Here is a 17,038-nt window from a genome sequence, read left to right on the forward strand (position 1 = left end):
AATTTAACTATAATATGTTCTACATATTTTCTAATATTGTAACACTGGCATCTTTTTACCTCTACTTACACCACAGATAACACCACTTTCTCCTTTATTGCCAAATATACAAACTCTTCTGTGGATGTGACACTCCTACCAATGTGCTATCAACTTTCTTCAGAAAAAAGAGAGAAGCAATATCATTTGACAAATTTATTCCTGACTTTGCTTTATATCAAACAGGCCACCCCACTCTTCCACAGAACTCCCTCCCCTCCCACCTCATCACACAAACAATTGTCATTTCCAATATACATGTTTGCTGCACATAAACTACAATATGTAATTTGTCCTATTCCATAAAAACATACCAGCATAATTTGTAACAAATCTATGAAAGTACCTATCAGCATGTGATGAGTGCCAGCAAATATTAAGAAAATATATAAATAGATGTTCATAGCTACAAGAGTTATAAACCAAGATTTCTTCCGATCATTCATTACTGTAAAAGTGGATATTTTCGCGCGACTAATTTTTCGCGCTAGGCCGGGTCAGAAGAGTTTCGCGTGTTTTTAATTCCGCGGAATCAAGACATCACGCACAGGAACGTATGGCAAGCAAAAATATTCGCGTGTTTTTATTTTCGCGCTAGTTTCTGGTTGCGCGAAATGCGCGAAAATTTCAACACCGCGAAAATTTCCACTTTTACAGTACCCCATTCCTCCCCAGCTTTGATGAAACATTTAGGAAAACACATGAACGAAAGAGGGGGCAGGGATGAAAGGAGTTAATTACTTACCAGATGAAATATTAGTCTGAGAAAGCACAAACAAAAGCAGAGGCAGCAATGTCACCAAAGTTGAAATCATTCAGGTTAGTACAATGTAAAGTTAGTGACTTTCACTTATCAGGTCCAATACAATTGTCATAAAATTTGTTTTAAGGAGCCACAAGCTGGAATGTGTTAGCATGGGGAGAATTAATTGATATATGATACAAGAAATATTATATAATTACAATAAAAGACTTTGTCATTGAAACATCTGCACAAATTGATATCACTTGCCATTTCATGGTTAGTACAACTTATGAAATTTTGGTGGATAAAGTAAGTTTCCCACTTTGCAACATTAGAGACAACACCCTTGCAGCTTTGTGTCTTGGAAATGGAGGAAATTTTAGGATGAATTCTGAACTGAAGACTATCGCCACTTTCCACTGAAAGTAATACAATGAACATACGATAAAGCTCTGCTACATTGGTAATATTTCTAACATATGCCTACATCAATCATGACATAAATACTGTCAGGTGAACCTCATTGTCTGTTTAAATACTGTATAATACTGTTAGTTCAGCTGCCAGGGCCTCTGTTCTGATTTTTTTTTTTTAATACTGACTTGGTTTCACACACTTTCCATCGTCAAAGCTCTCAGCTAATGAAAAAAATGATGGATAGGAATGTTGTATAAAGTATTCACATCTTGTTCACATTCTCAACAAATATCAATACAATCACTTTAACTATCATTCTACTTCAAACATCAAATAAAGGGATTCATAAATAAATAAATTCATAAGCCAATATGAAAAGACCTGAATACAAAAGAGTTGATCGCTGATCTTTGGCTTCTCAAAATTTTAGCAATCAAAATTTTGCCTCCCCTCCACTGACCACATAAAAGTGTAACATTTCATGCATACAACTTTAGCTATTTCCTCCCTCTCAATCTTCTTGCATGAGCACATTATTTCAAGGACACACACTCACTCATCTCTACACTGATAACATCAGTTGTTCATAGGACCTGTGTGTGACATTTATCAATCATAATTATGGGAAAATGCAATGTTTCAGATGCAATGGGTTACTAAATTGCCCTTTAAAGTTTGACAGCACTTTTCTTGCATGGCTTCACTTTTGCATGTCTACTCAGTACAATGAACATTCTTGCAAAGCTACTATTAAGACTACACATTGCAACTACAACTTAAATACTTGAAGATGGCTGCTAGCGTTCTCTTGCACCTATTTTGTAATTCATTGCAACTATGGATTAAAGAGACACAAAAGATTTGTTTGAGCTTGCAGTGGAGAAATGAGAGAAGTCAGAGAGAGATCTTACAATTTGGTCATCAAGATATCTTCTTCTGTATACTGAGGAGGGTGCTCATAGGGGGGCAGTTCAACACCCAGTGAGGCCACAGACTGGGTCATCATGGTAGGATGGTTACCAGGGGAAGGGCGTGTTGTTTGGGCGGGGCTTGGGTCAAGGGCGATGATGGCAGAGGCAGATAGCGGGGACTTACGTGAGGGTTCTGAAGGGGGTGGGGGCGGGTGTGATGTTTGGGTGGGGCTTGGGTCAAGGGCGATGATGGCAGAGGCAGATAATGGGGATTTACGCGAGGCTTCTGAAGGGGGCGGGGGAGGGTGTGCTGCTTGGGTGGGGCTTGGGTCAAGGGCGATGATGGCAGAGGCAGAGAGTGGTAATGTGGGTGACGGTTCTAAAGGGGGTGGGGGAGGGAATGTTGCTTGGGCGGGGCTTAGATCAAGTGCCATGATGGCAGAGGCGGACAGTGGGGACTTGGGCGAGGGTTCTGAAGGGGGTGGGGGAGGTGGTAGAGGCGGGGCTGGGTGAAGCTGAATTTGAGTGGGAGGAGTTGCTATTCTTGGGGGCGTGGCCTGTCCAGGTGGAGGAGTGGCCCCATTGGGAGGGGTTGCGAGCCTCGGGGGAGTGCCCCGGCCAGGTGGCGTGCCCCGGCCGGGAGGAGACATGCGGCCAGGGGGTGTGGATGCCCCTGGGGACAGACCACTCTTGAATGTGCCATGGGTGTACTGTCGACCCATCTGGGGGGAGGCACCCCTGTATAGGGGGCTGGTGCTCACCCGTTTTCGTAAAGTGTCGTTCTGCTGCTGCTGCTCCTGACTCTTGTTACCACTGGACAGGAACTTCTGGTAGGCTAGGTCAAAAGCTTGCCCAACAGTCAGGGTTATTTCTTCAGCCTGTAGACCATGTGAAATTAATTCAGTCGCAAAAATTGTGAAAATTGGACTAGAAAACATACACTTTCGAATAAATCAGAATCGGAAATTGATAAAAACATGCTCTTATACGGAACATAAAATAAACATTCCCAAAATCACATAATTAAAACTTAATATTCATGGTTAATGATGTGCATTAATGTTGTTCCCTTCTAAGGCACCATGCATCACTACCACAAATTTCAAGCCAGATTTTAAGATTCACATCTATTCATTAACATAGAAATCAAGGAAGAATATACATAGACTGCTCTCTTCATACAGTATCATATTCAAGTTCTGAACAATAAGCCTCATTAACTTTGCATGGATCACAGTGTTGGTTGTGTTTATAAAGAGACTATTACTACAACATAAGACTTATAAACATTACTTTTTCAGTTGGTGAAATACCAGGCCCATGAAATTTAATGAGCCAAATTCAAAACAACTGTGGGTAAAAAATAAACATGAAATGGAAGAAGAAACTACTGCCGCTTTGGAAGTGTACTCACATTTTTGTCACTCTCCATTACATGGCACAAGTGTTTATTTTCCCTGACATCCTTGGCAATGAAAGCACAGATCTTCTTATCCGACTTGTCATCAGCACAGTAGGAGATGTGGTGAAGTGGGTACGAAAACTGCTTCTCCTGAACATTACGGAAAACATAAAAACATAACAAAATAAACTTATGTCAGCCTGTTCACACATTTGTTTATCATATTCCTTGTGTCTTAAGATTTTTTTTTTTGGTATCCTTTTTATACTTGATTTAAAAAACAACAACTGTTGAATACACTACTATCAACAGATTAATACCTTGAAAATATCTCAAATATAGTGATTCACACTTTAAAAAATTACACTGTACTTGAGAGTAGAAAAGTTTTGCCCTGAAACTTTGAGAAAGGTGATGAAAAAAAAAAAACCACATGCCATTGAATACACTACTTGTATCTACAGATAAATGAAAATATATGGTAAAATATTTCATCAATTCCTTCCACATATTCTTGTAAATCTCACTGTAATAAAGAAAAAGTGTTGCATTGTCACTTTAAGACACTTCAATACACAAAATACTGAAGACACTGCCAGTATTGATCTACAGTCCTGTCAACAACAGCAGCAACAAAAATGTCCAGAACACTTTTCATTAATTCCTTCCATGTATGTTCCTGAAAAAGTCACACTGAAACCAGGAAAAGGAAAACACTATTAGGTACTTTGATGAAATACATGGATGGATCAAAATCCACTTTTTTTTGCCATATATGGGAGATACTATGCCGAGTATTTTCCATCTTTTACATATATTCAGGAAACTGAAGCTGAATGAAAGATTTAGTGTGTTGATACATGTAGCTAATACACAGGAAGCTGAAGTTGGTTGCATATTTAGGCATTGAGGTTATGACATCTGTTATTCATATTGAAATGTAAAATGCACTATGCAAGTACCAGATATATAATGACTGTTAGAAAAAGAAGGAAGTTTTTTTTTTTTTTTTTTTTTTTTTTAATGTCAACGAAAAGTTGTTAATCATTAGGATGTATTGTCAAGGACATCATTTGATTAATATTCAACACATACATTTTGTAGCTGCTGTGCTATACAGGCTTACAACTCTGTACTTGCACCATAAACAAACTACAATGCAGATCATTGCATTATTATAAATTTGCATTATCTTCAGTCAGTGGGGTAGCCACAAAGCTATCTCTTTGTGTCATTTTTTTGTACAACGTTATACAAAATTTCATGGTCTCTGGGATCAAATACTACTCAAGATGAGCTACACTAAAATAAACTAGAGATTGTAATTTGTCATCACTGACAAATTAAGGTGATCCGATTTTTTTTTAATCAATGATTCGAGTCCTGATACTGCAAAGTCTCAGCTACAACATATTAAAATCTGAGAGATATTCACCAAAGCATAAGTAAGATAGTGCTCGATAAAGAGAGTCATGTCAATTTTCACATCTAAAAAATTCCCTCCCATAGAGATAACACCTCATAGCGAAGATAGAAAAAGAAGTACATATGACCTTTGACCCCACTTTGCACAGACAAGATGGCATCTGAGCAAAAAGTGGTTATTTTGTGAAATGATCCCTGTAACATGGTCTTTACGTGTGCAAAATATGGGAAAGATAGGACATGTATTCACCAAGATACAGGCGTCTGATCAAGTAGTTGTTACTTTATGAAATAATGTTAGTGACATGAACTAAACATGTGCAAAATATGGTGGTGATAGGGTATGTTTTTCTTGAGTTATTGCACATAAAGTTGCAAAAAGAAAGAAATATTTCAATACATCGAAGATAAACTTTAATTTCAAGTAAGTTTTTTGACGTGATCCCGACATCGTATGAAATAACGAAGGGCACATCCACGATAGCCCTACGTCTCAGCTACAACATATTAAAATCTTAGAGAAATTCACCGAGGCATAAGTGAGCTAGTGCTCGATAAAGATAGTCATGTCAATTTTCATTTCCATAAAAATTGCACTCCCATAGAGATTACACGTAAACTGGTCAAATTTGACAAGGTTACTCAGTTTCAATCCATTTTTTCTATATCTATGAAAGAGAATTTCATAAGCTACAACATATTGAAATTTGGGTGAAAATTGGCAAAGGAGAAGTGAGATACGCTCGAGTAAACTTGAAATTTGATGACGTCATTTTGAAAATTTACTTTTTTTACTTTATTAAGAAATTTGATATCTTTCAATCATTTTGTCAGCATAGCCAGCCCATGAAATGACATGTACAACTCATCAGCTTTCAGAATATGTAAAGAAAATGGGGGGTCACCCTCCATCCTGACGAGTTAAATCCGATTTAAATTTGGCGGTTTTTTGGCATAGTTGCAGTGTGTATCGCCATTGACGCGCGCGCGGAATTTCAACTTTGACGGGCCCTTATGACATCATATTGAATCGGATCGACTTGAAACTTGGTAGAAATATTCCTTGACATTTCGGACATCCGATTCGCGTTAAAAAATTAAGAATTTCTATTTCATATTAGCTGTGCGTGCGAATATGTGCGCGTGCGTACGCGTCCGTCCAATTTTTTCAATTTTTAAAAAAATGCTCCAAATGGTCTGAAACGTGTGCAAAAAAAAAATGGAGCTCGATTTGAGCATACAAATATTTTAACGCGCGCATACGCGCGCGTTTTGAGAGAAAAATTAATTTTAAGAATATGAGTAGAATCCGCTTGACTTGAAATATATGTGACGTAAATTTCATTGAAACATTCCATTCCATTAATGAGATATGCATGAAAATGTGTTTTCTTATAATGACGTCATAGTGACGTCACGGTCGACTGATCACTTTGATTTTACTTGCGCTGTCGTCTTTGCGACACGATACATATATGGTATAAGTTTGACATTGAGAGGCAATGCACTTTCTGAGCTAACCTCTGCACAACTTTTGTCCAGAAATAAATAAAGAAAGAAAGAATCCGTACAGATACAATAGGTGATCCGAGAAGATTCTCGGATCACCTAAAAATGCAAACAAAATTTGTATGAGTTTTTCAGGAGGCCTGACACATCTGTAACATTGTGTCTGAAAAAAAAAAAAAATGTCCTCCTGTTAAAAAAAAAAAGTCTGCAAGAAAGGTGTGACAACATGCTGAATGTCCAAGCGAGAGAAACACCAAACACTTGAATCACAAAGTTCTATTGTACACCACAGATAATTATCACGAAAGGGGGAAGTTGAGGTTCGATATACGTGGAACAAGAATGGTGTGAGGCTAATCAGAAGAAAATTCCATAGAAGATAACATCACAGCTCGGTTGCCAACAATAACAACAAGAGCATCCCAGTCCTCTTCACATCAAAAACTGCACAGTGAGTATGGACCTTGTGAATCTAATAGACAAACATACTTTTGTACCTCATCTAACTTGAAAAGATGTTCATATTCATATTGTGATTTATATTGTATGAGACTTGTTAACATTGGGGACAATATATGTGAAATCTTATTTACTGGAGCAGAAGGATATTACACTACAATTTTAGCCTGTTCATGCATAAAACAGTGGTAGAAATAGGCAGTTGCAAAGGGGGCATACTTTATTTCACACACTTTCATAATAAAATACACAATGTTATATGTATATCCCTACGGTTACAACACTGATGGGGCAGTACCACTGTTTCAGAGGAAATGGGCAGTTCCAACATAAAAACACAAGGTCTTGATATCACAACATCATCAAATGATAGACAATCTGATGTGTGTTTATACTGTAACTTGAACAATGGATAGATGTAGCAGAATCAACCTGATTTACAGCGATCTCTTCCTCAATCAAATCAACTCAAACACCCAACAAATTCTCTCTTTTTTTCTCCCATTTCTTCCACAAACATACTCAATTGACAAACGGACATTTACAATAATTAAAGAAAAAATAAACAAAATATTTAATTGAGTGAAAGCAGCAATACTACTTAGTAGAACACATTAGTGAAAGTTTGAGGAAAATCAGACAATCCATTCCAAAGTTATGCATTTTTAAAGTTTCGGTACTGTGATTGTTGGATAAGGAGACTACTACATGACATCATAATGGACAATAAAAGAATTTCGTATCTCATGAAAAATTATCATTTCATTGGCTCATTACTGACATGTATAGGGATATATTATTCCCCTGCTTTCTGGAAGAGTTAAATGCTCACGTAATGTCAGAAAAATGAAGATGTGTTGAATCTTCTTTATATTGCTGTCCATAATGACATCGTGGAGTGGAGAGGTCTCCTTATCCAGCCATGACGACACCAAAATTCATAACTTTTGAACAGATTGTCTGATATTAATTAAATTTTCACTGATGCGTTCTACTAATATTGGCGCTTTCACTCAATTCAAAATTATATCTGGGTTTTGGTTTCCCATAAAGTCAAGGCAATCATGATTTTTTTTAAAGAGCAACTAATGAAGAATAGAAGACAAGAATAAAAGAACAACTTTTAAGAACTTTATAAAAAATAGAAAAGCTTTTGAATTTAACCTTTTCACAGTACATGACTCCATTTCTCATTTGGAATGTTAGAAAAGAAAATGAAATCTCCATCCTTACCTTAGTCTGTTTCTCCTGTATAGTCACTCCATCGACCGATATTGTTAGTTCTCTCTTGGGTGGCTTTGTACCTTCTGACCTCTTCACTTGCTTGTTGAACTAATCAAACCAGCAGAAACAAATAATGAGATTTTCATTTCTACTTTATGAAAATTTCTGAACATTCTACTAGACAACATTAAACAGGAATCAAATGAGATGAAATTGAGATTAGTGAAATTTAAACACCTTCCACAAAGGATATAATCGTAAGGTTCTTGTTTATCTTCATAATGCCTATAAAGGCAACTGATGGGATTGAAAGAGATAGCCAGGAAAACAGGGTAAAATGAATACAGCTAAATATTTCTATTTTGACATACTTTTCCATCATTTGAGGGTTGAAATGCCAGTCTACACGTAGATACAGCATCTCACAATGATGAAATATGTTATAAAATTTACAACTAAAAATCGGGATTTAAAATCATCCCAATTGATGAACTGGCAGGACAATCACTGTCATCATTGAGAAAAAGAATTCATAATTTACATAGAAGACATCACAAAGATTTTTCAAACAATTTCATACAAAAACAGTAATTGTGAAAGACACAGAATATAGTGATCGTATCCATCACACATGTATTGATATGTACATTGTACATCATTTGTAGATGATGCACAGCAGAATGACATTAAGCTTATCAAAATACTAAATACAGAAACTATGCACAAAGTATACACAATTTTCAACAATTGCTGGCTTTTGCTCATCACAATGATTTCATTAAACTGGCACTTCTCATCACATAACTTGTTTGGAGTGAAGAGGTTTTCTATTCCATTGACAGCTACAGTTGTACATACAGACCATATCAACTTGGCACTGCAAGATTGCTAAATAAGGGGTTTCATGGACAAAAACCCCAGCACAACAACAAAACTCTAAGCAAAATCCAACTGATATTTTTTCATGGTTCAGCCTAGTGGGCTGCCTGATTAGGCAAATGAGACCAATTATGTTTTGTAGTAAATAATGGCATGGTTACTTTTTGGTTGATGTTTTCGTCATGAGAACAAATGCACCCTTGAACTTTAATTATGCTGCAGCATCAATCTATGTGGAAAACACACTCACAACAACCAGGCAGTGTATGATTAATGTAAAAATCACACTGTAACATCACTTCTGGTTGCACAAGATGTAGACAACGATCTTAACATGGCATCATATGAACAAGTTTTTTTATGCACTATTTCTTGTGCTATAAAACCTCAACATGATTGCCAGATTAGCCTGTTCCTCTTTGTTTCAACCTATCTATCATGAGCTGTGACATCAGGGGCTTTAATATGTTCTATTTCATCCCTATCAGTAAAGGATAATTGGCAGCTGGGAAATTGTGTATCTATAAAGTACACTGTAATGCTGTTTATGGAGTAATGGATAATTTTAGCTGGATAATTTCCAGCCACACCGGCCCAATCACTGCCGGTGTACCCTCATTCTGTATGCGTGTTTAATAGTCATACACAGGATGGGATGTTTGAGGCTGAGAGGATGTTATAGTCACACATTTCCTGCCCACAGCTACTAAAAGCGTGTTTGCCCCACACCTGAATTATACTGCCACTGGCTAAAGGTAAAAATCCATTCCACGTTCACATCAACATTTACGAAAAAAGCAATTCATCATATAGCCAGCTGATACACTGGAGGTGAGAATTCATTCTTACTGGTCACAGTCATATCTTAAATGCATATCAGATGAGGCAAGGAAGTTTCATGGCCACACATATCTTGTTTTTCAAACAAATCTTTTACAAATGTCCTCTTTTTTTTTTTACATAAGGGCTTTTTACACTTGTGTTTCTTAACCCCGGACTTTCTCTGACCCAGGACTATCGTTAGTCCCGTACCAATTTTTTCAGCTTTTTACACTCGCCAATTAGTCCCGTACTATCTCTTGTCCGGGGCTAAGGAGAAAACTGACCTTTTTACACTCGTATTTCTTAGCCCCGGACTTTCCAAACCATATGAATATTCATAATTACGCTGTGTACTGTACACGTACACGCACGCACCGGCAGCACTTGATTACCTCGTTTCTGATTGGTCAGTGAGGGTCGGACTTCGTCTCCGTCGCTTAGCCCAGGATTATTTTTTCGTTCTGTTTACACTCACTTGCTTGGCACCGCAATTGCGGTGCTAACCCCTGCTATTTTGCAGGGCCAGATAGTACCGTACTATCGGTGGGGCTAGCCCACTTTGGCAAAAACGAGTGTAAACAGAAAGTGGGCTAAGGATAGTCCCGTACCAACGGTGGGGCTAAGGCCCCCCCCCCCCCCCTTAGCCCCACCGTTGGTCAGGGGCTAAGCAAAAATTTACAAGTGTAAAAAGCCCTATACAGTCTGTAAATTGGAGGGGGACACTTCTATCTTCCATATCAAAGTGTTGGACAGTGAAAAGGTTGCAGAAACAATGGCATAATACATTGTAAAGGGCAGGGGGTTGCACTTGATAAATTACTAATGAACATATAGGCTGTTTTGTGATGCTCTATTCATGTAAACCAATTTGTGTTTTTTGAGGCAATGTCATCATCTATATCCCTGTCCACTAATTTACATTTGATTGCGTTCAATATTTCATGACCATTCTATTAAACTTTTGAAATTCCATATCTTTCTCAATATTTTCATCCAATTTTCATTTAAATCTTACTCTTTGAATTAGTCAACCAATGTAGAGATGAGATATCCCTTTAAACATAATGGAATGTGAAAACATACAAGATTGCAAGTTTCCTTCTGCAAAGAGTCATAAAAGCATATTGGGAGATTTACCAAGTGAGCAGAGACGTGTAGTGATGAGTTATTTGAAAAGGCGAAAAACTTGAAATGTCTGCACTACACTGAGAAATTATAGATCTACACGTGTACCTTTTATTTCTGTAAAGCAGCCTTTACAGATTTGTCCAAGCATGTCTGAAACATCACTCTCATTACAGAATGACTCAAACAGAGCCATGTCCCAGTTTCCATATAGTAAACAAAGCTGTGATGCTGTCATATAATGAACACAAAGATGTTTACCAACTCGTGCAAGACACCATAATATGTACAACATCAACCACACACACACACACACACACACACACACACACACACACACACAGAAGAGAAAGTGTTTCTGTTGTAACAAATGGTAATCCTAAAATAAAATGGCACAGATAAGCCTTGAACCACACCTAGCAAGAATCATGTTGATGTCTACAGGTACAACATGTATAAAGTCATTCCTATCTGCCATGATCAGCGTGGTTTTTCGACTACCCACCTTCAGTTTAGTCACTGCCTCCTTGACTATGTCAGCTCCCTTGGGGCCCTCCGTTTCCACGTTGCCCAGATACTGTTGCCGAGGGAGTCAAACGGACATACACGATCAAAATCAGATTGACAGCATGAAGAATGATCTTATTAAAATGTTAAGAGGCCAATCATGTTGTGAATAGTGCATGTAATTGTAATCTTAAATCAATGCTGAGCAAATTTCAGTAAATGTGTCCTAAGGTTTTGAAGAAAGGATTTAAGGCTGTCAAAGTCATGATCACTCCTATTTCTCTTTTTCCTGTTACCTAACTTCACAATATACAGACTAGTGATTTATCTTTGGCTGCCATCCAGACTGAAGATTTGTACAATATGTACATCATTCTTCATGCAATAAAGTTACAGTGTACCTTATATTAAAAGCTAAAAATTGTCAAAGTATTTAATGATGACTATTGAAAAATCAAAGTAGTAAAATATCTGTCATTTCTGATTTAATGCTAGTAACATGCTTTAATGGATTCTGCCAAATACAAAATGTATAATTTCTCAAATCATAACTCACAATGACATTTCTGACTATGATCTGTGAATCTTTACCAGATATACATTGTAGTATGAGTAGTTCAATGATTTGAAATGGTATAACCAGTTTTTTTTTTTTTTTCTCTCTCTCTCTCTCTTCCTACATAATATTAATGTCTAAGCAGATCTGGGATGACAAAAGATCATGACTTTGAGATGTCTCGTGTGGTTTGGTTTGGTTTTCCTGTGTGGGTTCTCACATATAAAAGTCTGTACAGAGCTCCCAGGCATGTCTAAACCCGGGAAATTCTTTGCTGTAGTTGTTGTCATTGTTGTTGAATGTATGGGGTAAGATAGAGAGACAGGCAGAGGTCTCCAATGGCAAAGACAGAGAGTGTGACGACTGTTGTGCAAAATACTATTGACAAGTCTACGTACATCCTCCGAGACAGCCACTGACAATACAAAATTGAACAAGTACAATGGTGACTTCGGAGAGGACAAAAGGTGACTTGCCTCAGCGCACTGCATACTTCGGTGGATTTCTGTTTTATTTGCCCCATCCCTGTCACACGTAAAGAACCCTATCCTGACACAGCACAAGCCACTGTTTGTACAATTGTACATACTGAAGAGTCTTGAAGAATTTTAGACATAGAATATAGCTGGGTCACTGCAGTGGTGGCTCAATTAAGGGAAATCCCCTACTCTCTTTCTTTCAACAACACGACATGTACTATGAAAACTTGCTTTGTGACCACATTTTGATAATTAAAAGACCACAGTGTGTTTTATAACTTCAGACAACTTAAAGGGAAGACAAACCCAAAGAGCAATGTGGATTGAGTAAAAGCAGCAAAGTTAGTAGAACACATCAGTGAAAGTTTGAGGAAAATCGGACAATCGATGCAAGAGTTATGAATTTTTAAAATGTTGGTGTTCGAACCGCTGGATGAGGAGACTACTAGAGGTTATGACGTATGAGAGGACCACAATATAAAGGAAATATAAAAGGAATTCCACAAAAATTCACTTTTCTAGCAAAATGAAAGAGTTCTTGACTAACCGCTTTCAGAAAGCAGGGGAAATAAGTGCTACCCCTAACATATGTCAGTATCAAGTTGATGGAATATGTAATTTTCATGAAAAATGAATTTTCATTGAATTCCCTTTTTATTTTCTTTATATTGTAGTCCACTCATACGTCATAACCTCTAGTAGTCTCCTTACAAGGTACCCAGCAGTTGCAACACCAAAACTTTAAAAATTCATATCTTTTGCATCGATTGCCCGATTTTCCTCAAATTTTCACTGATGTGCTCTATTAATATTACTGCTTTCACTCAATCCACATTGCTCTTTGGGTTTACTTTCCCTTTAATTTAACTTCCTTCAGGACAAGTTGTGTTAGGGTATGTCAGACAATCTGCTCCATATACAAAAACTATGCTTTGAAGTTCATTGTCTGGTCTTTCTAGACAGCATTAAAAGTATCCTACCCAATTTGGTATACTATATATTATACTCACTATTAAAGTTGTTCCAGTTTATTCAGTTGTTTATCATCACTGCTAGCTTTTATATTGTACTACTATTACAATGCCCTACCCTGCCACAATTTACATTTTCAACTTTACACAACTTGCATAAAATGTGTTCCTCACAAGGGTTAAATCTTTATGTATACCATTTTGCATTCATGATATAAATAATGAGATGTACCTCAGCCTACACTTTATTGGTAGTACCTAACATGCTGAAAGTTATTTGCCAAGAAGTTATTTTGCAACAAAAGGAGTATGAAAAAAAGAAATCATCATTGTACTGAAAACTTCATGGTCAATCTATAGCCTTAACAATCTCACAACTGAGGGGATAGTGAGGAAGAAGAAGAAGAAGAATCTAAGAAGAAGGTCAGAAAGAAAACTCACAGAAACATCCCAATACTCAATGATACAGGAAAACATTACAGCTTGCATTTGTATCAGTCTTGAATAAAAGATTTTTTATGTGTTGCAGAAAGGAAATTCAACCTTTACTGTGAACAATGGACTATCGGTATCTATATCAAATTGTGCACTCTTGTGAGGTACATGTATACATATAAGCCAGAGGAGCACACAGCATTTAGGCTATTGACAAAAAATCTGTGTACATGTTTATGTAGACATACTTGTAACCTGTACACCTTTTAATTGCAATTATGGATGCTAAATATGGAACATACACTGACAAACACACAGTTGCTCAGTTTTTAGGTTATCCCCAAATCCTCGCCAACTTGTCATGGCAGAAACTGGACATACATGCTTGTAAGCTACAGTGTATGAGCTGTTCAGCAGCCTTTTATCCAACACATTAACTACTGTACATTATGTACTTTGCCAATCATAATATATTTGGCTGTGATAGCATACTGGTGTACACGAAAGAGATATCCTTGAGCTGTAGGAATGCTGAAAGCTTATTTTGTATGGAATCCTCAAATTCTAGTGAAAAAAAAAAATGACAAAAAGGAGATTTTGTCTGCACAGTCACCCTTTGGCGGTGAAGCATGCAGTACCTTGGTAAATGTAGTCACATTTTAAAAGCACAGATTGTGGACAAAAATGTGCATTTCATGCAGGGGTTTTGCATTGTACCGTATGTAATTCCTCACTAATACAATTGTAAAGTTCTACAGTGTATGCATGAATGAAAACCTGAAAAGATTTTGGATGATAAAAAGGAAAATATGTAGACTTGTATCCTTGTTTATCAGACATACAGTATTTTTACATCAAGACCATAAGACAAAAAACAAAAAACAAACAAAACAACAACAAACAAACAAAACCCCCAAAATGACAAGATAGAAACATTCAACAATGACACATACGTATCCACATAAGTTAGTTATGTTTACTTGGAACATCAAATATCTCAAAGTGAGAGGATTTCTTGAATTTCTTTCTCTATTGAACTAAACTGGAAAAACAAGAACACAATGTTTTGTGGTTTTATCAATGTGTTAAGAATTGCCTTTGGAAAAATTAGGTATTAAGGTACAGTAAGTCCAGTTCACAGAAATTGCCTTGGCATGAAATCCTTATGGCATGAGAATTTCTACTACATGTACATAGTACTACAGGAAGGTGAGATGAAACTACTATTACAAGCTGCTACAACTATACTGTATGTATCAGCAAGATGCATGACAGTGACTGGCAGAGCTGTAAGTCACTAAAATTACCACTCACAAATCCACAACTCTAAACAACTGGAATCATGTATAGTGGAGGGGGGGGGGGGGGCTTTCAAAGTTTGCTTTAAAAATAATACGCTATGCCAGTCCCCTCTCCCTTCCTGTTTGTTAAATTATCTCGGCAACCAGCTGTCAAAGGCTGCTGATGCAGACCTTTAAATTTCTTTCCTCAAATCTAGATCATATTAGCACAGGGCATAGTGCTGATACATGTATACATGTATATAGTGTATATATGGTGCCGGTGGCAAGAGTAAAATTGAGAGCAATGATATGAACCAGGAAATGCAACAGGTGTTTTATAACTTACCTTGACATTGTACACCACGTGCCCTGATGTGAGAGCTGCAGCCGAATGCACCCAGGTCTTGGGACCTACAGAACCACAATTGTTTGAAAAGATTCAACCATGATACTGTTTGCCACTGTCATTGCCATTTGCCATTGCAAACCATGCAATCAAAATATAGAATTCATTTCAACTGCATTATTACTCTTTAAATGTCTTAATTCCCTTCTCTTTATGTCCCTAAAATGACTGATCTTTTGAATCTAAATCAAGTGCAAACAGCTCTTAATTAATATGTGGGCAATGAAGTTCATAACAGTCTGCTTTCTCAGCAATTGACACAAGATACTGAATTTCATTCACACCAGAAAAAAAAAAAAAAAATACAAGACATTAAATGACATCAGCCAGCATTATAACCAGTTTATGAAATAAGTGTACGCACCTGGTGCATCTTAGGTTTGCTGAATGAATGTACATGTATACAATCATAAGTACGTACTTCTGTTCTGCACTTTTTTTGAACCTCTACAACTTTAATGTCAAACATTGTAATTCTATCTGTAAATCCCTTGCAGAATACACAACACTTTGGTACATAAATCACCACATAATTGAATTGTCTTATTCACTCACCAGGTTTTGAGTTATTCCATTTGGTAGTCATTGCTGTCAGTGCATATAGGCCCTTGTCATACTATCTCAGTGAAAAAGCACCAGTAGTGAACTGGTAGTGACTATTCAGTGTCTCTACTCTTTCCACCATTCAGATGTACAGCTTCAGCCTTGTGTCGGCTTAAAACAAAGTTCACAGCAAAGGTCCAACAGAACCGAGTTCAACTCTGATTGGTATTGAGAAATGCCTTCAGATGCTCCGGTCAACTACAGTGTAGAGCTAGTCCACAAAGCTGCCAGAATTTCCCCTGGATGCTGGAAAAATCACATACGCACAAAGGCGTACATCCTCAAACGATTTGCGGCTGGCAAATTGTCTTTTCGAATGTCCGCCGGAAGACAAACGGCTGGCTTCCTCTTGGTAGAGCCGTGAGCTTCCTCTTATAGGACCAGTTCCCGGTTACCTACAGCTGGCTCTTTGGTTGGGGTCCCATTCAAGGACTTTGTGTGGGTCACTGCATGGCATAGGAAAGATGTTCTTTGTTTTTTTATTTGTTCTTTTTTTTTTCCTTCAAGATACTCTAAACTATACAGAGACTTGTGAGAATGAGAGTATAAAATACCACTCGGTGCTTCAATGGACGGCACCACACAAAGTTTGTCAGGCTACTGTCTTACAAAATGCGTGGTATTTATGACACATGCCTGATCCATATTGTAGGGCCTTATCAGCTCTCAAGCAAATATATGATTGCCATGTACAACATTTACCTTTTATTTGATGTTGGTTTACAAGATCTATAAAGTTATAGAGGAAGTGACATTAAACTGAAAAGTAACATTTTAAATCTATTTCAGAAAAATCCACTATATATGGGTACTGACATGGGAAATCACAGCTTACACTGGT

At 37.3% G+C, this 17,038-nt stretch overlaps 1 protein-coding gene across 1 annotated transcript in view; it reads right to left on the minus strand.

The window, feature by feature from the left end:
- The window catches only part of LOC140237867 (uncharacterized), a 40,579-nt gene extending 24,399 nt beyond the window's left edge, over positions 1 to 16,180 (minus strand). The window contains exons 1-6 of the mRNA XM_072317799.1: positions 16,150 to 16,180; positions 15,535 to 15,599; positions 11,463 to 11,534; positions 8,141 to 8,239; positions 3,527 to 3,664; positions 2,874 to 2,990 (exon numbers count right to left, since the gene is read on the minus strand). Of these exons, the coding sequence (XP_072173900.1) occupies positions 2,874 to 2,990; positions 3,527 to 3,664; positions 8,141 to 8,239; positions 11,463 to 11,534; positions 15,535 to 15,599; positions 16,150 to 16,180 (522 nt within the window). The remainder of the gene's footprint in view (positions 1 to 2,873; positions 2,991 to 3,526; positions 3,665 to 8,140; positions 8,240 to 11,462; positions 11,535 to 15,534; positions 15,600 to 16,149) is intronic.
- Between the last annotated feature and the right edge of the window lie 858 nt (positions 16,181 to 17,038).

The sequence above is a fragment of the Diadema setosum genome, chromosome 14 (genome assembly GCF_964275005.1).
Source record: "Diadema setosum chromosome 14, eeDiaSeto1, whole genome shotgun sequence".
Lineage (NCBI taxonomy): Eukaryota > Metazoa > Echinodermata > Echinoidea > Diadematoida > Diadematidae > Diadema > Diadema setosum.